The sequence below is a fragment of the Aspergillus ambiguus genome (genome assembly GCF_047715705.1).
Source record: "Aspergillus ambiguus strain CBS 117.58 unplaced genomic scaffold BDV59scaffold_2, whole genome shotgun sequence".
NCBI lineage: Eukaryota > Fungi > Ascomycota > Eurotiomycetes > Eurotiales > Aspergillaceae > Aspergillus > Aspergillus ambiguus.
In genome coordinates, this window is record NW_027395515.1 from 1,477,008 (window position 1) to 1,499,813 (window position 22,806).

The window sequence follows — 22,806 nt, forward strand, 5'->3', positions numbered from 1 at the left end:
ATTTTTTTAGGTTTCCATCTCCCTCCAGCAGCATCCCCACCCCAGAAAATCTACTCTCAGCTACAAGAAGGCTTGAGTTGAACTCTTGTTGAGTTGCCTCTCCTAGCCGGCCGGATCGAAAACTCCCCAGAAATTGATGGGAAACTCGTGGTCAGGATCCCAGAGCCATCGGATGCTGGGGGGCACTATTAATTGTCCAACGTACGACCAACTAAAACGATAACACTTCTCGAATAAATGCCTATCCGACACATTCAGGTCAGACTTAATACAGTTACCGGAATTCATACATGGGGCTGAAGCGTTCCGTGTGCGAGCCATCTCTATCAAAGATGGGCTGCTGTTTACCTTTGCTATTAACCATGCTATTGCGGATGCATCAGCATATGGTGCCATCCAGAGGGTCTGGGCTCGCAATATTGGTCGGACGGCATGTGGTGTGGACTTGGAATTTTTGAATCGATGCCACTATCATCAAGAACAATCGCGCGCCAGGCTTTTCAAATCTCACGATAATGGCAAAGTCTACAGCCATCGTCCGCTTATCATACTTGAAGATATAGGTAGTAATACTACTGGAAGACCATTAGTTTTGCCGAAGCTGCCTGAGGTCGCCACCTCTCTTATATTCAGCCCCCTTTCGCCTCATAGTTGTCAACAAAATCGATCTGGTATTTCAGCCCTGAAAAACTGCGACTACTGAAACAGCTTGCCTCGTCCTCCCCGGGAAACGGTGTCAACAGCCCAAGTCAGTGGATCTCAACCGGGGATGCTCTTACAGCATTTCTCTGGCAACACGTCGAGATCGCACGAAAATTAAGTCGTTATGGCTTCACCAATTCCATTTGTGGCATCGCATTGAACATTCACCATCGTCTCCAACCCTCACCACACCCAGACTTCATAGGTAATGCATTCGACATATTAGCAGCACAGCATTGTTCTGTCGAGCTTGAAGAGGAGGGATCCGGTCCAGCTACATTCCACAAATCGTTGCCCACACTTGCGCGCAAATTGCGCACAGCCATTCAAGGTTGGAACGCGACCGATTACGAATTCTAATAGGTCTCGCCTTGTCGATTCCTTCCGGTAAGATATTGAGTGAAGTCGTGGCCCCATCGAGTGGCCCACCTCTGGTAGTAACCGACACCTCCAAGACCGGAACCTGTGACACGGACTGGGGGTCCCAAGTTGTCATCAGACGGTGGTATGGAAATTTTATTTAATGGAGATCCTGAAGTCGTGGGGGAGATGAAGTATGATCAAATCTTCAATAGTTTTGCTGAATTCCGCGGGGAGTGAAATGAAACACATTTGCTTCCTTCCAAGGTTTTCTTAATTCAATGTTAGTCGGCCCGAATGTTTCTTTCCCTCTAAGACGGATTGTAATTGTAATCCGAAGATAATGGACACTTTGGGTGGATGCGCTGGGATATGCAGACTTGCCGGCAAGTAGGCTGAATAACCTCTTCTAGCTTGATGATAGACAACTTCGCGCCGGGATATAAGTTCGTTCTCAGGCACACTTTTCTTTTCTATACAAGTCTATCTGCGCAAAAACACCATATATGCATGCAAAATTAGTATCCAACAATAATGGTCATAAATCTCATGAGGTCGTGTGCAACAAACTTTTCCTTAACCGAATTAATGCAAAACTATCCCGCCCCAAGCCCACACATGCCTATCTATTTCTTCTTCCGAGACGAAGATGACACCAGACGCTTCTTCATATTCTTGGGCATCTTATTGGCGCGCTTCTCACGCCTCTCTTCTTTCACTTTTTGCTTGTGCTCCTTTTTTGAATCCTTATCTTCAAACCGCTTCCCCCGAGGTTGCTTCTTCGCAAAAGGGTCTCCGTCCTCCTCAGAGCCGGTCTCCCCGGTGGAGCCGTCAGCTTCAGACTCGTTGTCACTCTCGTCAGCTTGTTGACTAGCTCCCTTCTTACTTGCAAGGAGGTCTCGGTAAACGAGGTCTTCACCCTCGCCAGCATGGACCTTCTCAGCGTCACGTTCAATGTCGTACACTTGTTCCAAAGTCTGAGGAATATATTGTTGACGGAACACGGCTGTGTCAACATCCTCTGCGTTATCATTCCGGGTCGCAAACAGCTTCTCGACCGCCTCAAGCATCGGCTCGCTCGGCGTTATGCTTGTCGGACCATCGGCGGCAATGATAAACTCGAACACGGCACGTTCCGATAGAACATCAACACCTTTACGGCGAAAGAAGTCCGTGATATTCTTGATATCCATACGCAGGAATTCCAAACTGCGCGGGTGATCATGCTCAACACTCTGACTGACATCGATGATATGAAGCTTGTTTTTGTGATAGAGCATGTTGTACTCGCTCAGATCGGCGTGCACAAGTCGACAAGTCTGATACATGACGCGCATGTAGCCCAAGAGATCCACATAGAGCTCATGCCATCTCGTCTCAGGATTCGGGATATCAAACTCCACATCCTTCAATCGAGGAGCCGCCACTCCTTTAGAGTTACCTAGGAAGCCCATGACCATGACGTGGAGGCGTAGGAAGACGGGCTCCGGGCAGGGAATGCCGGCGGAATAAATTCTCCGCAGATTGCGCATCTCCTTCTCAGCCCAGAGTTTCACCATCGCCCGGTTGTTACTCTTGCTGTATCCCTGTCTGAACCGAAACTCGCCCGTCACATACTTATCTCTGTCCTTGAAAACAAGAATACTCGTCTTGTAAACCTTGATGGCACGGTGTACCGGCATCGCATCCTCATCGTCCGGGAACAGAAGCGAGTAGTACACGTTAGCCTCCTTACCCGTCGACAAGCAACCGTGAATTTCAGATACAATGTTGCGATTAATCATCTGCAGCAAAAGCATCCTTGTCCGGGGATCCAACACTTGTTCGGAGGTCGCTCGATCTGCTCGGTCCGTACCACTGCCGCCGCGGCTCGCCATTCCCGACTGCACGTCATCCAGCTTGATCTTGCCCGCGTGACGAGTTAATGACTTGATCTGATCGTCCACGGACGCGTGCGTGTTCACCGTGGGCTTCTGGGTGTTGGTTTTCGGGTAGGTCCATTTAGGAACGTTGGGATCGGCAGCGAGCTCGTTCACTTTCCGCTGACGGTTGTAGGCTTTCGTCAAGTCCGCTGGGTTTGAGGACGGGAATTCCCCTTCATCGAGATCATCTTCGAAAATATCATCGTAGTAATCGTCATCCTGCTCGTTGTCGTCTTGACCCTCTGCGTCAGGATCTTGCCCCGCGATGGAGGGGGCAGTACCATCGGCATTTACATAGCCTTGATTGGGGACGTATGTATGCGACGGCGAGAGTCCATCTGCCAGACCGGTGGTCTGGACATCAGACTGGGAGGAAGCCATTTTTAACAGATGGCGGTCCCAGGGGATTTACGAGAGGTGCAAAAGTGGTCGCAAAGAAAAGCGGCTGCGGTGCGACAACTTTTTTTCCTTTTCGGATAAGAAAAGAGACCTTGTGGACCGCCCTGGGTTCACCGCCCGGCAGAAACCCCGCGGGTGGAACGCGTACGGGAAAAAGAACCCAGATGGTCCACGCGTAGTCCAGCTCCATCGCAGGCCTCCATTCCGTCGCCAGCAACTGCTTTCTCGGGTCCGTCACTGTCGCAGCATCGTTCCCTTCTGCCCTTCAGCGCACCGTCAGGGCACACGCTCCTGATCTTCTGTTTCTGGCCGCGTGATGCTCCCGGTGTTGTCATAATCTCTCGTCTTGCGCGTGCCCCGTCACAATGTACGTGAAGCAAATCATCATTCAGGGCTTCAAAAGGTATGCCATCCCAGAGGAGATGCCCCCCGCCGATACACGCAGACTGATCGCATCCGTATAACCTGTCCGTCTATAGCTACAAGGACCAAACTGTCATCGAGCCGTTCTCTCCAAAGCACAACGTAATTGTCGGTCGCAATGGCTCCGGCAAGAGCAACTTTTTCGCCGCCATTCGTTTCGTCCTTAGCGATGCCTACACGCACCTTGGACGAGAGGAGCGACAGGCTCTGCTACACGTGCGTATCTTGATGCCGTTGTTTCGCTTGCGTGCTGACGCCGACTAGGAAGGTTCGGGCTCTGCTGTGATGTCGGCCTACGTTGAGATCATTTTCGACAACTCCGACGATCGATTTCCAACCGGCAAGCCGGAGGTTGTCCTCCGACGAACAATTGGTCTCAAGAAAGACGAATACACGCTGGACCGGAAAAATGCCACGAAATCGGATGTGATGAATCTTCTCGAGTCGGCTGGTTTCTCCCGGTCGAACCCTTACTATATTGTTCCCCAGGGCCGAGTAACCGCATTGACCAACATGAAGGATTCCGAGCGTCTGAATCTGCTGAAGGAAGTCGCGGGAACCCAGGTCTACGAAGCCCGTCGTGCCGAGTCCCTGAAGATCATGCACGAGACGAATAACAAACGGTCCAAGATCGACGAACTGCTGGATTTTATCAACGAGAGACTTTCCGAGCTTGAAGAAGAAAAGGATGAGCTGAGAAACTATCAGGAGAAGGATAAGGAGAGGAGATGTCTCGAATACACCATCTATTCTCGCGAACAGCAGGAAATCTCCAGTATCCTTGACAACTTGGAAGAGCAGAGACAGACAGGTGTGGAGGATACCGACCTCAACCGCGATCGGTTCATTCAGGGCGAGAAAGATATGGCCCAGATCGATGCCGGAATTGCCGAGTGCAAACAGCAGATCGAGTTCCTGAAGGTCGACAAATCACAGCTGGAGGACGAGCGGCGGGAGGCCTCGAAAGCGCTTGCCCAGGTCGAGTTACAGGCCAAGTCTCTCTCTGATAACCAAGCCGCGGCGCTGGCCCTCAAAAACCGTCATGACCAGAGTCTGAAGGAGATCCAGGCTGCCATTGGAGAGCGTAATAACGAACTTCAGGAACTCCTCCCCCGTTTTAATGCTGCCAAAGATCAAGAAGACACGGTTAAAGCTCAGTTCACTGAAGCAGAAACTTTGCGCCAGAGATTGTACGCAAAGCAGGGTCGAAACTCCCGGTTCAAGAACAAATCCGAGCGCGACAAATGGCTGCAGACGGAGATCAAGGATAATTACAATTCCATTTCCACCGCCCAGGGCGTCGTTAGCCAAACTCAAGAAGATATCAAAGAGCTTGAAAGCGAGATCGCCCTGTTGGAACCCGAAACCGAACGCTTGCGCAAGCAAATTGATGGACGAGGCGATAACATCCAGTCGGTAGAACAACAGATCCAGTCAGCAAGGGACGAGAGAGACCGCTTGATGGATCAACGGAAAGAACTCTGGAGAGAGGAAGCCAAGCTTGACTCAATCCTGTCTAATGCGTCGCATGAGGTCGACCGCGCTGAGCGCAATCTCTCACAAATGATGGACCACAACACCAGCCGGGGTATCGCTGCTGTCAGACGGATCAAGCGCCAATATAATTTGGAAGGTGTCTACGGTACGCTGGCCGAACTGTTCGACGTCAACGACCGATATCGCACGGCTGTCGAGGTTACCGCTGGACAGAGTCTATTCCACTATGTTGTTGACACAGACGAGACCGCCACGAAGGTTTTGGAGATTCTTCAGCAGGAGAAGTCTGGCAGAGTTACCTTCATGCCTTTGAATCGTTTAAGGTCCAGGCCAATCAACATGCCGAGGGCTAGTGATACCATCCCAATGATTGAGAAGCTTCAGTACGACAAGGCCTATGAGAAGGCTTTCCTTCATGTGTTTGGGAAGACCATCATTTGTCCTAACCTCCAAGTGGCTGCCCAATATGCTCGAAGCCATGGTGTGAATGCAATTACTCCCGAAGGAGACCGCTCCGATAAGAGAGGTGCTCTCACCGGTGGTTTCCATGACTCTCGCCAGTCAAGACTTGACGCAGTGAAGAATCTAGCGAAGTGGCGAGACGAGTATGAGACAAAGAAGAACCGTGGGAGCGAGATTCGTAAAGAGCTTGAGAAGATGGATCAACTCATCACACAATCTGTGGGCGAATTACAGAAGCTGGAGCAACAGAGGCATCAAGTGCAAAGCAGCAGTGGACCTCTGCGCCACGAACTGCGAAGCAAGCGTGATCTCCTCCAAAAGAAAATTGATAACCTCGATGCCAAACGGCGAGCTCTCCGTAATATCGAGAACAACCTGGCTGTTTTGACAGACCAGGTCCAAGCTTTCGAAGCAGAGTTGAAGTCTCCGTTCCAGAAAGCTCTCAGCAATGACGAGGAATCCCAGTTAGAGGCTCTCAACAATACTGCCCAAGATCTCCGACGACAGTTCCAAGAACTTTCCAACAACCGCAGTGAACTCGAAGCCCGCAAGTCAGTTCTGGAAGTTGAGCTACGGGAGAATCTTAACCCCCGGCTTGATCAACTCTTTAGTCAGGACATCGACATGGCGGATGATGATAACCAAGGCAACTTGAAAGAGACACAGCGGGAGATGAAGCGTTTAAGTAAGGCCTTGGAGAAGCTGAATAGCCGTCTCCAGCAAGTCGATGAATCCATCGAACAGGCGAACACCCAGGCTGCCGAGCTGGAACAGCGCAATGCGGAAACCCGTCGGGAGATGGAGGATCTAGCCAAGTCTATCGAGAAGCATCAACGACGCATGGAGAAGAGTATGCAGAAGAAAGCGGCGTTGACGAAACAAGCGGCCGAATGTGCCTCGAATATCCGCGACCTTGGTGTTTTGCCAGACGAGGCTTTCACGAAATATAAGAACACTGATTCCAACTCGGTGGTGAAGAAACTTCACAAGGTCAACGAAGGTCTGAAGAAGTATTCGCATGTCAACAAGAAGGCATTCGAGCAATATAACAGCTTCACCAAACAGCGGGAGATGCTTACATCACGAAGGGAGGAGCTGGACGCTTCTCAAAAGTCTATTGACGACCTCATAAATGTACTAGATCAGAGGAAAGATGAAGCCATTGAACGAACGTTCAAGCAAGTCTCTCGGGAGTTCCATAACGTCTTCGAGAAACTTGTTCCTGCTGGTCGAGGACGATTGATCATCCAAAGGAAGACTGACCGGGCGCTCCACCAAGACGACGAACTCGAATCTGAAGATGAAGAGGCACGGCAAAGCGTGGAGAATTATGTGGGTGTTGGGATCAGCGTCAGTTTCAACAGCAAACACGACGAGCAGCAGCGTATTCAGCAGCTCAGTGGTGGACAGAAGAGTAAGTCTTGCCTAGTGGCATTCTTCAGTGCGAAGTATTAACATCACTGATAGGTCTTTGCGCTCTTGCATTGGTGTTCGCCATCCAAGCCTGCGATCCCGCACCGTTCTATCTCTTTGACGAGATCGACGCTAACCTCGATGCTCAATACCGAACTGCCGTTGCTCAAATGCTCAAATCTATCTCTGATTCGACGAATGGCCAATTCATTTGCACCACTTTCCGGCCAGAGATGTTACATGTCGCCGAGAAGTGTTACGGTGTCAGTTTCCGGGAGAAGGCCAGTACGATTGATGTGGTATCACGCGAGGAAGCACTGAAGTTTGTTGAAGAGCAGAAGACATAGTGAAGGACGCAGGTTGATGCCTTGTTACTTGGATGTCGGAACCGGACGGATAGTAGGCGCAATCATGATGGGCAGTACTGATATTTAGCCTCTACTTACAATTGCTTGTCTATGTCATTTTCATATTATTTTCCCTGTTTCTTTTTTTTTTTTTATTATGTGCGCTATATTTCCTTTCTATCGTGAGGCTGTGGTTCTAAGATTCCCAATGCTAAATTCTTTCCACAAATATGGATCGGATCGTGAATTTACCTGTCCCGTTATTCATCAATGTCATAGCCAGATGTTTGTTCGGTTAGTTTTGGATTTCGATCTCGGCCTGTCGAGAGCTTTCTCCTGTCCACTCGGTGATGATGTTGTCAGGTACATCCCGCACCAGAATGTGGACATGCTCGAGGGAACGCACACTCTGTAGCGCCGTCCAATTCTTGAACCAAAGAACATGAGCCTTGGGGTCCAGGAAACGACTCTTCTCGCGCGCGAGACGACTGACAAAAGTCGATTGGACGAAGTTTTCGATCAGCGCACGTGACTCATCGGTCACGTCGCCGTTGGACTCCTTAACTGCGACGGGGGTGCGAAGCCAGACGACGAGATGGACAATGTCCGGGGTGAGACCGTAGGGCCAGTCATTGCGGAGGATTTTGTAGTCCGAGGGATCGGCAAAGGGGACCGGGTTCTTGAAAGGGAAGACCGGCCCACTGTCCGCCGTTGCGGCCGCCGAGGTGGTGTCCGGGAGATGCCAATGCAGACGACACTGACAGATGTAGTTGGTAATCGAACCGTACTGGGATTTGATGCTCTTGGACCAGGCTAGATATCGGATTAGATCGGAGGGTTTCCGCTTCAACACGGCGAGATCATTTCGCGCTGTTTGTTGAGAGTGCGGGGTTAGTTTGGAGTCAGACGAGCGCGGAATGATCCGGGGAAGAGCATGTCAACGCGGAATCGACGGGGATTGTTGAATTGAATTGTGTTGTTTGTGGTTCCTGGTAGTGGATTGTAAGGATCGGAACATACCGATGATGGATTTGAGGTCCTCCCAATCGTGGAGGACGAACTCCTCGTCGGTCTGCGCGAGGACTTGACGGTCCGTCTCGGTGAGGTTGAAGGCGGGAACGTCGTCCGCGGTCATGGTGCCTTACGGTGCCTTGATGGTGGCGAGGCTAAGCTGCTGGGAGGAATTGGATCCGGGGAATTGGAGCCAGGAACGACGTCGTGGGTGGAGGATGAGACTGGCGCATGCATGTCAATATTGACTGACATCGCGGAAGGTGAATTTCCCCGTCTTCCGCCGGGATTTTTTACCCCAGAGAGTCAATCCATCCAGTGGTGTGGATAGACAATTGTATGTCTGGTCGGATGAAGGGAGGGAAACCTCGAGAAGGTTGTAATATCCATGGATCGTGTACGGAGGAACGACTGTGATCGATCTAATCAGCGATAGCGGGGAGAAGACGATAATCGCATCATCATGGTCGTCATGATTCCCGTCCATCGTTCCCGTACGGCTCGATACTGTCCTGCCTCACCGCCCACGCATGGGAACTTCCGGCTCTTCATCCCCGCCGATCAGCCAACATCCGCTCGTCTCTTCTTTCTTCTCTCCTCCTCCCTCGTCCTCCCCTCTCCCTATTCATCCCTCTTCTTCGTCTTTCGTCTTCTTCCTGGTTCTGGGGTCGCTGGAGGATTCTTCATTATGAGGTATACTCATCCTCCCCGATATCTACTCCAATCGCTCACAGCTTTCCCCACAGTACCTTTCTGCAGGACAACGGGGACCTTCCCTCTGTCCTCGTCAAGTTCGTCCCTTTCGCCGTCGCGGTGGTTGCCATCCTTGCTGCGTGGAAGTTCACCGGTAGCAGCAGTACGCAATTGACCTTCCCATCCTCTTTGGTCTGTCGCCCGGCTAACTCTCCGTGTGATTCCAGAGGCGAGAAAGGTCCTCAACCCCAATGAGTTCCAGAACTTCGTCCTGAAGGAGAAGAACAACATTTCCCACAATGTTGCTATCTATCGGTTTGCTCTGCCTCGTCCCACCGATATTCTGGGTCTCCCCATCGGTCAGCACATCTCCCTCGCCGCGACCATTGAGGGTCAGCCTAAGGAGGTCGTCCGCTCCTACACCCCTATCTCCTCCGACAACGAGGCTGGCTACTTCGATCTCCTTGTCAAGGCCTACCCCCAGGGTAACATCTCCAAGTACCTTACCACCCTCAAGGTCGGCGATACCATGAAGGTGCGCGGTCCCAAGGGCGCCATGGTCTACACCCCCAACATGTGCCGTCACATCGGTATGATCGCCGGAGGTACTGGTATCACCCCCATGCTACAGATCATCAAGGCCATTATCCGCAACCGTCCCCGAAACGGTGGCAACGACACCACCCAGGTCGACCTCATTTTCGCCAACGTTAACGACGAGGACATCCTGCTCCGCGAGGAACTGGAACAGCTTGCCAAGGAGGACGACGGTTTCCGCGTCTTCTACGTGCTCAACAACCCCCCTCCGGGCTGGAACGGCGGCTTCGGCTTCGTCACCGCCGAGATGATCAAGGTGCGTTTTGAGCCTTGTTGATCATGTTTTTGTTTACACTAACGTCTCGTAGGAGCGCCTTCCTGCCCCCGCCAAGGACGTCAAGATCCTTCTCTGCGGCCCTCCTCCCATGGTCAGCGCCATGAAGAAGGCCACCGAGTCTCTTGGTTACACCAAGGCTCGCCCTGTCAGCAAGCTCGAGGACCAGGTCTTTTGCTTCTAAGCAATGCGCCCACCTTATGTTAGACCCTTACCATTGGCTGTACACTGTGCCAGCGGTAAGGATATACGGCTTTGCTGAAAAGTCACGACTTAGATGGAAGAGTTTTTCACGCGCATACGTGCGCGGATGTTGGATGTAATACCAACCATACGCGATCCCTGCTAGAGACATTGGTAGGGAGGATATAGAGGAGGCACACGTCCGTGCCAATAAATTAAATTTAGATTACGGTAGATGTCCTTCCCAAGATACAATCGTACGTAACCAATTGTATGATGCACCATGAACCCCCAGGCAATAACCTCGGTCTACCACATGTGTTCGATCAATCCGTCATATGATTCCGACAACCATCCGGCATAATCCTTAGCAACCCTCCAACATGGAATCAACCATACTCAAAAACTTATTGCGATACTCCTCCGCCGTGGTTGTGATCGTCATCGGACCCTGCCGCCCGATAACATTAAACGTCTGTACCATCCCGGTCATAGCCTGCGCATGCAGTTTATGCTTTGCCCAGAAAAAGTCCAACACCACCGCGCGATACCTCCACTTCCCATCGACGGAAGGCACTCCCACCCGCCAGGGGCTCTTCCGTCCAACAACATCAACCTCTGGGGCCTCACCCACCGGATACCGCACTAGGAATAGCGAGTAGTCGACCGCGTTTGCGTCGCAGAGGAACTGGGTGTCGGTAGCCATCATGCGCCGGAATGCATCACAGTCCGCGCGCGCAAGCCGGATCTTATCTGGGAATTCATCCGCAAGCCGACTCAACGTCTGCTCGCTGACAAACGCGTCCGGGACGAGATCGCGCTCGGGGTAGAAGTAATCAATCGGCTTTAGGTCGTAGGTCTCCCAGGACGAATCCTGGCCGCGTCCGTGCAGCACGTTCGCCATGATGATATGATGCGCCGGCGTCGTCTTCACCAGACTTCCCAGCGTCGTGTACGGGGCGTACAGGTAATCCGTGATCCAGACGAGGAGGGAGTCGCGGTGTGAACGCATGTACTCGTAGTACGGGTGGAAGAGGTCCTCGCGGAAGAACGAATGCTCGAAGTGCCGCGGTAGACTTTTGATCAGGAACTTTGCGTTTTGCGTGCTGAAGAAGGTCTTCCGCCGTCAGTGTGATGCATACCATATGGGTCGGAGGGGTATGGTATACATACCGATCCGGAGAACCCCATGTCTCCCATCGGGTTGAGTGGAAGGGTGCGGTCCTCGCTGCGAAAACAGGACCGGTATTCTGCCTCATCGATCTTCCATACTTCATTTCGTAGTTTCCGGAAAGTTTCGTGGCTGTAGCGGATGAGCTTGATGTAGAATAGGCTGAAGAAGGCGAGGATACGCCCGATCAACGTCTTCCGGAAGGCGTCCGGGTTGCGAAACAGCGCACGCTGGATAGACCGTGATAAGGCTGATTGGCGTCGGCCCATGATGAGGAACGAGCTTTATCGTATTAGGCGACGGAGCTATCGCGGAGGGCAAGCATATATATTATCGCGGATGTTGGTAGGATGTGGCAGAGTGACGTCACCTATAAGGTCTGAATGTTATGACGACTTCGTGCTGCAGGGGTGGATTGATTTACAAATTGAAGGTCTTTTAAAGGAAAAATTTCAAGATTATATTTCTTTTTAACGTTGATGTATTGTCCGGTTTGTCCTCCGGTTTATAGTTGGCAGGACCAGGAGGTCGATCGAGGAGAATGGACAAATCTGTCCGAGTATGTATTTTCCAAATGATCCTCAGGGAATTGTCAAGGGGCTACTCTCTCAGCCGTAGATGGCTGTCGATGACAAACCTCTTTGACAAGGCTACTCCTCCTTCAATCCTCGCGCAACTCCCACTACATTGGCCACCATAGGAAGAGGCCAGGCTAGGTGCTCGACACAATCCTTGTGTACCTCGCCCGATGTGAGCATATCAACTGTCGCAACAGCAATGTAGCCGCCAATTGCTGTGAAGACATGCCACCTACAGATGGTTAGTGGCGGGTTTGACGCGGCGGATAGACACTCACCATCCGTGCAATTCCATTAGGAAGGCAATCGGCAAACCCACAAACTGCCTCATGTCTGTCAAAGTCCGACAGGCATAGCTATCGATCAGCCAGACGAAGTATCCAAAAACGAAGCTGACTGGTACAGTTTAGCGATGGCCTGTAGAGACAGAGATGGAATAACCCACAGCAGCCGAAAAGAGCCACATGTTGCACATTCTTCCGGATAAACGGATCAGGTATCTGTCGAGGGATTATCTTCAAAGTCCGCGTGGCGATCAGATACACTCCCAGTCCGAAAGTCACGGCGTGAAGGAGGAATTCGTCCATGACCATGTGGACCACCATCACGATGGTGAATTCCAAAGAAAGAATAATCCCTACTGCCTGGGTGTACTGCGGGCTCTTCTGAAAGGTGAGGACACGATACAGCAAAGGTGTGGTTAGAAGATGCATGGACAGTTCATCCGCTGGAAACTAAGTGTGAATAGAAGAAATGATTAACAATGCAGGTGGCAGAGACATACACATCTGCGTGTGATACTTCAGAGTCATATGATAACCAGCCGAGCAGACCCCTACTCCGATCAACCCGCAATAAGGGATTGAGCGGGAGCAGGCATGGGGTTTCTGGCGGAGCTTCCATAGACCGTAGAGGCCGTAGACAACTGGATGAGGGTTAATTTTAAATTGCAAGTACAGTTGGAGCTGGGTAAGCGTACTATATACGAGGCTGCTCAGGGTATTAATGAACTCTCCGATGTATCTAGTGATTACATAGTCCTTGAGCATGAAGAGTCAGATAGGGATAGTTGGCGATAACAGGGTTCCCGGCGGTACCTCTTCGCAAAAACTATAACCGAGTGAGCGATAGGCGCCGTATGAATTGTTATAGACAAAGACCTACTTTAAATAGGACGTTTGGGGCCCCCAAAAGGGGACAATGGTGGAAGGGTCCATCATTAAGAATGTAGAGAGGGGTGTTGTGGTGAAAAGGGTTTGTTGTCGGAAGAAGATTCCTACCAAATAATCTCGGAGCTACGCGGCACGTTAACCGATAAGGGTCGACAGCAAAGAGGACACTGTATATAAGGAAGAGTGAGGCTTATTCTTGCATATTTCTTACATATAGACAGTGAAATCTCTATTATTTGGGATTCTAGGCCGTACTTCGTGTGATTGGCAGTTGCCCAAGGAGCCGCTTTGCTTCTCACGCTGGCCGAACTATAATATTCTCATGTGGGTACATATGGTACTATGGCACCAGAGCGCATCAAAAACCCGGCAATAAATATAGATGCACGGGATATCACAGCAGCTTATAGATGGTCTTCTAGGATTGGTTCGTATTTGATGTTTATGACAGGCACAGTGTATGCTGACTCATTATGTAGATCACACCGCCCGGCAGAATGCGCCTGGCCGCATTGAGTCACTGCGAAAAAAAAAGTTCCCCTCCTTCGCAAGAGTCATTGATTTGTGTATGGGTCGTCATCTTCTAAGCGGGGCCCGGCGATTTTCCAGCGCCATTTTCCAATCTCTCCAGATTTCTGGTCCACAAAACACTCCCTCCCGTCCTTACGCTGCTCATTCCGCCTGTTCTTCCCTCCAATTTCATTCCCTCTCGTCTAGAGGCTTTGGTTCGACCGCATCGCTCGCTGCAAACCGTATTCACGTCGTCGCTCCCATGGCTTCTGCGACAGATCTTCCTGTCGCCGTTGAGGGCCTTACCCTCCAGTCGACTTCGCAAACTTCCAAGTTTCCGAATTGCTATCCCTCCTTGAACCCGGTGGACGTGTACAGAGAGCACATTGCCGAGAAATTGGCGGAGATCACCGACCTTGAGGCCGTGAAGATCTACGACCGTCTGCAATGGACCAATACATTGGACAAGGGTGATCTCGTGCTTCCGGTGCGTTAGTCGTGGCTGGGTTGAATTACGTGGATTCGTGTGCGGAGTGACACTGACATCAACGCTTTTAGGTCCCCGCCCTAGGCATCAAGAAGAAGAACCCTCAGGAGCTGGCCAAGGAGCTCGCAGAGAAATTCCCCGAGTCCGATCTCGTCGAACGCCCTGTCCCCTTAGCTATCCACCTTCAGTTCTACTTTAAGCCAAAGCCGCTTACCCACTCTGTGATCGAACGCATTCTGAAGGAAAAGGATGCCTTCGGCACGAACGGTAACCAGGGTCTGCGTGACCCCGCCGACCCTTCCAAGGGCAAGAAGAAGATCATCGTCGAGTTCTCCTCTCCTAACATTGCGAAGCCCTTCCACGCCGGCCACCTGCGCAGCACGATCATCGGTGGCTTCCTTGCCAACCTATACACTGTCATGGGATGGGACGTCGTTAAGATGAACTACCTGGGTGACTGGGGTAAGCAGTACGGTCTGCTTGCCAACGGCTACAAGTACTTTGGAAACGAGGAGGAGCTCTTGAAGGACCCTATTAACCACCTCTTCAACGTCTACGTCAAGATCAACAACATGGTCTCCGAGCAGGATGGACCCATCAAGGAGCTTAAGGAGCAGATCAAGGCCAAGAAGGAGAAGAACGAAGACGTTTCCGCGCTCCAGACAGAACTGGACAAGCTTGTCGATGTCAGCGAGGATGAGAAGGCCCGTCGTTATTTCAAGAGCATGGAGGACGGTGATCAGGACGCTCTGGCTCTCTGGCGCCGATTCCGTGACCTCAGTATCCAGAAGTACCGCCAGACGTACGCTCGCCTGAACATTGACTTCGATGTCTACTCTGGCGAGTCTCAAATCAAGAACGAGAGCATGACTGCTGCTTATGAGACCATGGAGAAGGCTGGCGTCTCGGAGAAGTCCGACGGTGCCGTCATTGTCGACTTTACCAAGCACGGCGCTAAGAAGCTCGGCAAGGCTATCATTGTCCGCAAGGATGGTACCCCTCTGTACCTCACTCGTGATATTGGCGCTATCATGGAGCGTGACGAGGCCTATCACTTCGATAAGATGATCTACGTCGTTGCCATGCAGCAGGATCTCCACCTGGCCCAGCTGTTCAAGATTACCGAGCTCATGGGCCACAAGGACCTGGCCAACCGCTGCCAGCACGTGAACTTCGGTATGGTCCGTGGCATGAGCACTCGCAAGGGTACCGTCAAGTTCTTGGACGACATCCTCCAGGATGTCCGCGATAAGATGCACGAGGTCATGAAGAAGAACACCGAGAAGTATGAGCAGGTCGAAGACCCCGAGAAGACGGCCGATATTCTGGGCATCACATCGGTCATGGTGCAGGATATGACTGGCAAGCGGTATGTTCCAATATGCCATGAGCCGTAGGGTTTTGCTAATGGTCTCTAGTATCAACGGTTACGACTTCAACCTGGATGCGATGACCTCGTTCGAGGGTGACACTGGTCCCTACCTTCAATACGCCCACGCTCGTCTTTGCTCCATTGTCCGCAAGTCTGGTCTGGATGTCAGCCAGCTCGGATCCGCCAACCTGGATATCCTGACGGAATCCCACGCCATCAACCTTGTGCGTCTGCTGGCACAGTGGCCTGACGTCCTCATGAACACCACCCGCACCCTGGAGCCGACTACCATCATCACCTACCTCTTCCGCATGACCCATATGCTCAGCTCTAGCTACGACGTGCTCAAGGTTGTGGGTAGCGAGCCGGAGGTGAAGGTGGCCCGTATGGCTCTGTATGAGTCGGCCCGCCAAGTCCTGAATAACGGTATGCGGGTTCTGGGCCTTAGCCCTGTGCAACGGTATGTTCGATCGCGCCCGACAAACCCGTATATTACTAACGTGGGGTATAGTATGTAATACGATTAAAAGTCGACGTAGATTACGATAGTTCAATACCACCATTTCACTTCGCATATTACCGGCAGGATCATTTGCCTAGTACTCCCTGTATCTTCCGTAGGTGGACATGTTGATTAGGTTGCGAAGTATCCCTTGCAGAAACACCTGCCGATGAGACTCGCAGACTGAGCTGAGCCATTTGCATTTACATGGGTAATGTGCTTCCCCATGGGCTGTCACGCCACTAATCAACCAAAAGATGCATAAACCTCTAATAATCACTCTTAAGGAAAAGCAACTGCCATCGCGGTACTTTGTCTCAAGGTGACACAACATCCGCCACTTGCTCGATGGGAAGTGTTTGTAAGGGTGAAATTGGTTTGCTTACATTGGACGTTAGTCCAGGTTTTCATGTCACCGATAGAGACCGTTTACCAACTCTCGCACGAGAGAGCCGATTTTATCGGGGATCAATTCCATGACATAACTTGTTCCGCAAAAATGCATTGGCTCATGGAACAGGAACGGCAAACCCGGTACCACGGGACTGGAGACGGCGTTCTAAACAGCGGCGAACGGGGGACTCGGGGATCTCGAGCTTATTTTTGGCACTAGGGATCGGACTAGGAAATAGGTCAAGATCTCCCCGTTCTCGGGGACCTGATGTTGGTGACGGCGACAGCTCCGACTTTGCATCGCTCGAATGAGATTGTTAATTTCTTTTTCTCGATTATAAAATGCTAGACCTTTCGGTAGGGGGTATATCGATTCCCCATCACCGCCATCCCGACTATTCCAGACGCACTCCAACATGGACACTGAAAAGCTGAAGGGAGATCAAACCCCGGATCTCGAGAGGGACGACCATCAGTTTCTCATGAACCACTCTGTCCGTAACTTCTCATGGACAGATCTCACCGTCACGGTCAAAGACCGTCGCACCAAACAGCCCCGAAACCTCATCGATGGCAGCAATGGGACTGTCCAACAGGGTTCGTCCTTCATTAGGGAAAATTGAGAGGAAATTAACTTAACGCAAGCAAATAGGCGAACTTGTTGCCCTAATGGGCCCATCCGGCTGTGGCAAAACGACTCTTCTGAACGTCCTTGCCCGTCGGACGGCATCCTCCGGCGCAAAGACCACTGGGGAAGCCTTCGTGAACGGCGCCAAATTGTCCAACGATACTTTCGGCCGCATTACGTCCTATGTAGAACAGGAGGATGCGCTTATCGGGTCGTTGACCGTGCAGGAGACGTTGAAGTTTGCGGCGGATCTGGCGCTTCCACGGTGTGTGCAGCTTCCGTAGCATTTGGGGACGGAGGAAGATTGCTAATGACCTAGATCGGTGACGAAATTACAACGTATCCAGCGCATCCATACCCTCATGACGGCATTCGGCATCCAAAATCAGGCGGCTACTCTGGTCGGCACGCCAATACGCAAGGGTATCAGCGGCGGACAGAAGCGCCGGGTCAGCGTGGCCAGCCAGCTAATTACATGCCCGAAGATCCTGTTTCTGGACGAGCCGACCAGTGGATTAGACTCGACCGCCAGCTTTGAGGTGATTTCATATGTGAAGAGGCTCGCTGTGGCGAACAATGTATGCAGGCCTTGCACTTAAAAAACCTAAGAAGATGCTGACACATATAGTTGATCGTTATCGCGAGCATCCACCAACCGTCGTCGACGACTTTCCAGCTGTTTGACAAACTCCTACTCTTGTCCGGCGGACAGACGTGCTACTTTGGACCCGTGGCAAACGTCCCGAATTATTTTGACAGTATCGGCTTCCCTATCCCTGCAAACACCAACCCTGCGGAGTTCATCCTCGACAGCGTCAGCTCCGACTTCACCGATGCGCAGGGTCGCGCTGAGCAGATCAAATCCGCGTGGACACACTCACATGAGTATAATGCACTTCAGAAGCCACTTTCACCCAGTCCTGATGGGAAGGGCATGAGCATGGACGAGTTGGGCCGGCCGAACGTCATCCAAATCACGCTGTCCCTGCTGCACCGACTGTTCATCAAGAGCTATCGTGACGTCGTGGCATACGGGATCCGGATCGTGATGTACATGGGTGAGTAAAGCCCTCTGACCTAGTTTCCTTGACTCTAATTGCGGGGATAGGTCTCGCTATCATGATGGGCACAGTCTGGCTGCGGCTGCACACCACGCAGGAGTATATCCAGCCTTTTATCAACGCAATTGTACGTCCACCTTGCACCTATCACCGCAACCAATCTAACAAATCAGTTCTTTGGCTCGGCCTTCATGAGCTTCATGGCGGTGGCATACGTACCATCCTTCCTCGAGGACCGAGCCACATTCACGAAAGAGCGCGCGAACGGCCTCTACGGCGCGCTTCCGTTCATTGTATCCAACTTCATCATCGGGCTTCCGTTCCTCTGTACGCCTTTAGCTTCCCCCCCCAAACAAATACCAAGGAAGAAACGCACTAATAAGAACCGCAGTCGCCATCTCCCTCCTCTTCTCCATAATTAGCTACTGGCTCTCCAACTTCCGTCCCACAGGCACCGCCTTCTTCACCTGGGTGATGTGGCTCTTCCTGGACCTCCTCGCAGCCGAGAGCCTCGTCGTTTTCGTGACGTCGATCTTCCCGAACTTTGTGATCGCACTCGCGCTGGTGGCCTTCGCGAACGGGCTGTGGATGAGCGTGGGCGGGTTCCTCGTGTCGCCGACGATCCTCAACCCGTTCTGGAAATACGTGTTCCACTACATCGACTACCAGGCGTACGTGTTCCAGGGCATGATGGTCAACGAATTCGCCGACCGCGTGTACAGCTGCGGCGCGGGCTGCAACTGCATGTACCAGACGGACCTGGCCGAGCAGTGTCTCATTCGCGGGACGGGCGTGCTGCAGGAGTACGGCTATGCCACGGGCCGAACAGGCAAGTGGGTAGGCATCTTGATCGGGATTATCGCGGTGTATCGGCTTTTTGGGTATTTGGCGCTGGTGGTGAGACGGACTTGATTTGATTTGCATGGACTCGTGTACTACTAATTAAGGTATCATAATCGTATCACGCATAGGGCAAGCTACAGAGGTATCGTATCGAACAATAGACAGTACATTGCAACATCACAAATAGGGTATACCTTCTCGGCGTGGTCGAAAGACAGCCACCGGGAAGAAACATGATACAGGAGGCGAAGAACGGCGAGATCAAAAGCACGAGACAAGACAAGACACAAACGAGGCATGACAAGACATACACGCATCGTAGAACATCAGTCATCGCAGGTCATCAAAATCGTATACAATCATGTCGCCATGATGGACGTGATCGGTCGAATGAACCCGCCCTTCTTTTAACACCCGAAAATAACGCGAAAGACATCAGGAGCAGTCGCAAGCAAGAATCAAGAGAGCCACCCAAGCAAACAGAATCCTTTTCGGCGCATCCAAACCTTTTTTTTTGTTCCCGAATCAACCGACGAATTTAGCATCCTAGACGTAAACACAAACTTTTTTTTTTCCGACACGCACCCGCACACCCACCCAACCGGACCGGATATTCGACACAACGCCCACACCAACGACACTACCGCCCGCTGTACGTCGACCGACTGGACCGACGACTGGCGCGGTCCGACCGACGCTCGGGGCGGGCACGATGCGCGACGTCCTCCAGCTCGCGGCGTGGCATGCTGCCGGAGTAGTCGGAGCCACCGCCGGGGTGGTACTTCTTGGGGCGCTTATCGTGGATGTTGAGGGAGAGGGCGCCGGAGTCGCGACTGCGCACGCTGATGGTCTTACCATCGAGGGAATCATGGGTGAAGCTCATGGTCATGCCGTTCATGGTCATGACGAAGTTGTTGGGGTTGTCGTCGGGCTTGACGACGGCGCCGCTGGCGCTGTGAGTGCGGGCGTCGCTGCCGCGGCTGGACCGGCTCTTCTGGCTGCCGCTGTCACTCTCTGTGCGGTGTGTCTTGGTCTTGCACAGTGCGTCCGCGGTGAGCGCCACCATGGGGTCCTTGGCGACCTGTGCAGCCTGGTACTCTTCCGCGTCGCGCTGCTTCTCCTCGATCTCGTTGCCGCCCTCGCTGTCGGGGAACTCGTTGTAGTCGTAGATGGTAGGACGGCGGCGGTACGAGCGGGAGTTCTCGACGGAGATGCGGGAGGGCCGGCGGCCGCCGCTGCCGACGCTGCCGCCGCCGGTGCCGTCGTCGTGGTAGGAGGTGGAGGGGCGCCGGCGGGAGCTGTCCCGGAGACTGCGGTTCCGCTCGGGGACGATGGTCTCGCGGGAGGAGCGCTGGTAGCCGTACTCGGAGGGGAGCGCGTCGTGGAACTCGGCGAGGTCGAGCGACCGCGAGGAGCGGCGGTCGGAGGGGATGGCGGTGGTGGTGACGGCCTTGCGGGGCGGGTCGGGGCGGCGCTGGATGATGCGCGGTTGGTGTTTCAGCGGCGGGGGCGGCATGCGGTAGTAGTCCTCGTCGCGAGGGCGGAGCTGTGGCTGCGGCGGTTGGGGCGGCGGCGGCGCGACGAGATCGAGGGGAGACTCCTCGTCGTCGTAGGTGGATGTCGACTGCAGGTCGTAGTCGAGCATGGGCGGCGGGGCCCCGTAGCCGGACATGGACGGGCGGCGGGCTCGAGTGGACTCGCGGGTACGCGAGGCGGAGCGTTCCTTGCGGTAGTCGTGCGGGATGTACTCCGGGAGGCCGTAGTAGGGGCCCAGTTGAGAGTACTGGGATGGAGCGTAGGTGTTGGCGTAAGCGGAAGAGGACAATGGCGGTCCGCGGTCGTAGCGAGCAGGCGGACCGGGATTGTTGTACATCATACTGTTGGGGAGCATGCCGTGGATGCTGGCCGGGCGACCGTTGGGGTGGTAGGAGTTAGAGCGACCACTGCGGGCGCTGGGACGGGAGACCGGGAGGTCCTGTTGGATAACGGACGGAGCGTATCGCGCGGGTTGAGGTGATGACGGAGGATAGTCGTGGATGGAGGACGCGATGGACGGCGTGGAGGGCTGGGACATATAGTAGGGAGCATAATCGATAGATCTCGGGTCGGGCGTCGTCCCATGGTACAGACCCTGATCACAGTCGGAACAGGTACCCGGGTAGTGACGCATTTGGGCACTGTCCCTTCTGCGGGACGAGGACTGCTGCCCAGGATGATGATGGTGATGGTGGTGGTTCACGGTGGGATAGACGACCTGCATCTTGTCATTCTCCCGCGAAGGTCGGGCACTTCGATCCTTGGGACGATCTTTGCGTAAAGCCCGAGCAAGTTCGCCACGTTTGGGAGCCGGATCTCGTTTCAACGGAGGGCCCGACGGAGCGGACTGCGAGCTGTTGACGGTGCGACTGGAATAACCAGAATCACTGGCGAGATCGAGTAACGGCTCGCCGATGGAAGAGCGACGAGCAGCAACGTTGGCGACTTTACGAGTGTCGGGGACGATAGCATGGGCGTCCTCATCGTACTCCTCAACAAAGGCCGCATGGGGGCCTTTGGGAGACATGATGAGAGCGCAAGTGGGACGGCCCAAGTTGGGTCCTTAAGAGGGGCGTGAAACGTGGTGATCGGAGAGCGTCTGTCGGCTGCTGGGCTCCGGTTTTGTTTCTGGTTAATCTTTTTTTTCCAATAGGTAATTTTAATCGGTGTCAGAGTGGTTCGTGGATGGATGTGAGTCGTCCTGCAGAGTCTCCATGGAGGAAATGTAGTAGAAGCAATCGAAGTAATGATAGAACGACCGATAGAGGGGATAATCGAGGATAGAAGATAATGAGAAAACTCGGATCCCGTAGGTCGACGCAAGGGAGTCGAGGTGGAGTCGGAGGAAGAAACTAAAAAGACAGACGGACGAAAAGCTGCAGACGGTCTGGCAGGCGATGAGTGGAGGGAAAAGCGTGTGTCACCGACGAGAATCGGTGAGAATCGGTGAGAAGCGAGCGGGGTTGAAGCTGTGGAGACTTGTAGATGCCCAACCGGACAGGAGTCAAGTATAGAACGCAGCGGATTCTCCCTCGCTGAATACATACAGCTGCATTCTGACAGTCGACTCTACTTCCACTTTATTATAGACGTCGCTTGTGGTCGCTACCTCGTAGGAATGGAATATTTTCCTCGCTGCCCAAGACCTTTTGGCGCCCAATCTCTCTATACTACAAATCCGGTCCTGATACTCCCGTACGGCCAACCCACTTCGGCTTCACCATAGAAGCACGCTAGAAATTTCCATTCCCCAGTCCAATACCTAGTATCATTCAACTAGCACCATCCTTTCTGCTTGGGCATACATCCAATACTCCATGACTCATCTCGATCGCCCATCACCCGCGTCGAGGCGTCGCGCACAATATCATCATTTGATCCTCCTGGTGAGGCTGAATAGATCTCTCCCTAATACTGCCTTTACCCGTCATTTTACCAGAATGATTGGACTGCGTGCGATCGTCTTCAAACAGGCTGCCATGTTCCTGACAATACACACGTAGGTGACCTCATAACCATGTCCTTCGCCCTGCGAGTGCTTCTGTTGAGCCTCATCAAGGATATATTCTTGCTGCCCAACCCTGAGTCACAAATGTTACTATTTCCGTTGAGCAACTCTTGTTCACCAGAATTTCCGGAGGCTTCACCCAGGATCCCATGACGGAACAATCCTGGCGTTGACTGCATGACTGTTATGACAATGGTGTCCACGTCAGATGACTTGGGCGTGCCCAATAGGGGTAAGTGCTGCATAAAGCATAAAGTAATTG

General features: G+C 52.7%; 9 protein-coding genes across 9 annotated transcripts; 4 read left to right on the forward strand and 5 right to left on the reverse strand.

Moving 5' to 3' along the window:
- Window positions 1–1,519: 1,519 nt before the first annotated feature.
- BDV59DRAFT_168973 (serine/threonine-protein kinase RIO1) lies at window positions 1,520–3,427 on the reverse strand. The gene has a single exon (XM_073688153.1). It carries the CDS (start codon window positions 3,363–3,365, stop codon window positions 1,689–1,691), a length of 1,677 nt encoding a protein of 558 aa, XP_073552722.1. The 5' UTR covers window positions 3,366–3,427; the 3' UTR covers window positions 1,520–1,688.
- A 148-nt stretch (window positions 3,428–3,575) lies between these two features.
- Window positions 3,576–7,688, forward strand: BDV59DRAFT_168974 (chromosome segregation protein SMC). The gene is made up of 4 exons (XM_073688154.1): window positions 3,576–3,786; window positions 3,863–4,022; window positions 4,071–7,179; window positions 7,233–7,688. The coding sequence occupies exons 1-4, from the start codon at window positions 3,749–3,751 to the stop codon at window positions 7,523–7,525; spliced, it is 3,600 nt and encodes a 1,199-aa protein (XP_073552723.1). The 5' UTR covers window positions 3,576–3,748; the 3' UTR covers window positions 7,526–7,688.
- BDV59DRAFT_168976 (GIG1 family protein) lies at window positions 7,649–8,760 on the reverse strand. Its single transcript, XM_073688155.1, has 2 exons — window positions 8,546–8,760; window positions 7,649–8,395 (listed from the first exon to the last, which is right to left on the reverse strand). Exons 1-2 carry the CDS (start codon window positions 8,658–8,660, stop codon window positions 7,821–7,823), a joined length of 690 nt encoding a protein of 229 aa, XP_073552724.1. The 5' UTR covers window positions 8,661–8,760; the 3' UTR covers window positions 7,649–7,820.
- Window positions 8,761–9,099: 339 nt separating this feature from the next.
- Window positions 9,100–10,516, forward strand: BDV59DRAFT_168978 (cytochrome b5 reductase family protein). Its single transcript, XM_073688156.1, has 4 exons — window positions 9,100–9,229; window positions 9,283–9,392; window positions 9,457–10,082; window positions 10,135–10,516. Exons 1-4 carry the CDS (start codon window positions 9,225–9,227, stop codon window positions 10,282–10,284), a joined length of 891 nt encoding a protein of 296 aa, XP_073552725.1. The 5' UTR covers window positions 9,100–9,224; the 3' UTR covers window positions 10,285–10,516.
- A 3-nt stretch (window positions 10,517–10,519) lies between these two features.
- Window positions 10,520–11,755, reverse strand: BDV59DRAFT_168980 (phosphatidylinositol phosphate kinase family protein). Its single transcript, XM_073688157.1, has 2 exons — window positions 11,457–11,755; window positions 10,520–11,400 (listed from the first exon to the last, which is right to left on the reverse strand). The coding sequence occupies exons 1-2, from the start codon at window positions 11,721–11,723 to the stop codon at window positions 10,651–10,653; spliced, it is 1,017 nt and encodes a 338-aa protein (XP_073552726.1). The 5' UTR covers window positions 11,724–11,755; the 3' UTR covers window positions 10,520–10,650.
- Window positions 11,756–11,928: 173 nt separating this feature from the next.
- On the reverse strand, window positions 11,929–13,370 carry BDV59DRAFT_168981 (ceramidase). Its single transcript, XM_073688158.1, has 7 exons — window positions 13,197–13,370; window positions 13,130–13,142; window positions 13,012–13,072; window positions 12,817–12,957; window positions 12,478–12,759; window positions 12,311–12,428; window positions 11,929–12,264 (listed from the first exon to the last, which is right to left on the reverse strand). Exons 1-7 carry the CDS (start codon window positions 13,250–13,252, stop codon window positions 12,105–12,107), a joined length of 831 nt encoding a protein of 276 aa, XP_073552727.1. The 5' UTR covers window positions 13,253–13,370; the 3' UTR covers window positions 11,929–12,104.
- Window positions 13,371–13,757: 387 nt separating this feature from the next.
- BDV59DRAFT_168983 (arginine--tRNA ligase) lies at window positions 13,758–16,152 on the forward strand. The gene is made up of 4 exons (XM_073688159.1): window positions 13,758–14,201; window positions 14,273–15,570; window positions 15,620–16,033; window positions 16,085–16,152. Exons 1-4 carry the CDS (start codon window positions 13,773–13,775, stop codon window positions 16,089–16,091), a joined length of 2,148 nt encoding a protein of 715 aa, XP_073552728.1. The 5' UTR covers window positions 13,758–13,772; the 3' UTR covers window positions 16,092–16,152.
- A 732-nt stretch (window positions 16,153–16,884) lies between these two features.
- Window positions 16,885–19,591, forward strand: BDV59DRAFT_208547 (putative ABC transporter; the record flags this gene model as incomplete). The annotated part of the gene is made up of 7 exons (XM_073695221.1): window positions 16,885–17,065; window positions 17,121–17,361; window positions 17,416–17,674; window positions 17,725–18,154; window positions 18,205–18,284; window positions 18,331–18,484; window positions 18,549–19,591. 7 exons carry the CDS (start codon window positions 16,885–16,887, stop codon window positions 19,067–19,069), a joined length of 1,866 nt encoding a protein of 621 aa, XP_073552729.1. The 3' UTR covers window positions 19,070–19,591.
- On the reverse strand, window positions 19,592–22,032 carry BDV59DRAFT_52833 (uncharacterized protein). Its single transcript, XM_073696561.1, has one exon. The coding sequence runs from the start codon at window positions 21,561–21,563 to the stop codon at window positions 19,641–19,643; it is 1,923 nt and encodes a 640-aa protein (XP_073552730.1). The 5' UTR covers window positions 21,564–22,032; the 3' UTR covers window positions 19,592–19,640.
- Between the last annotated feature and the right edge of the window lie 774 nt (window positions 22,033–22,806).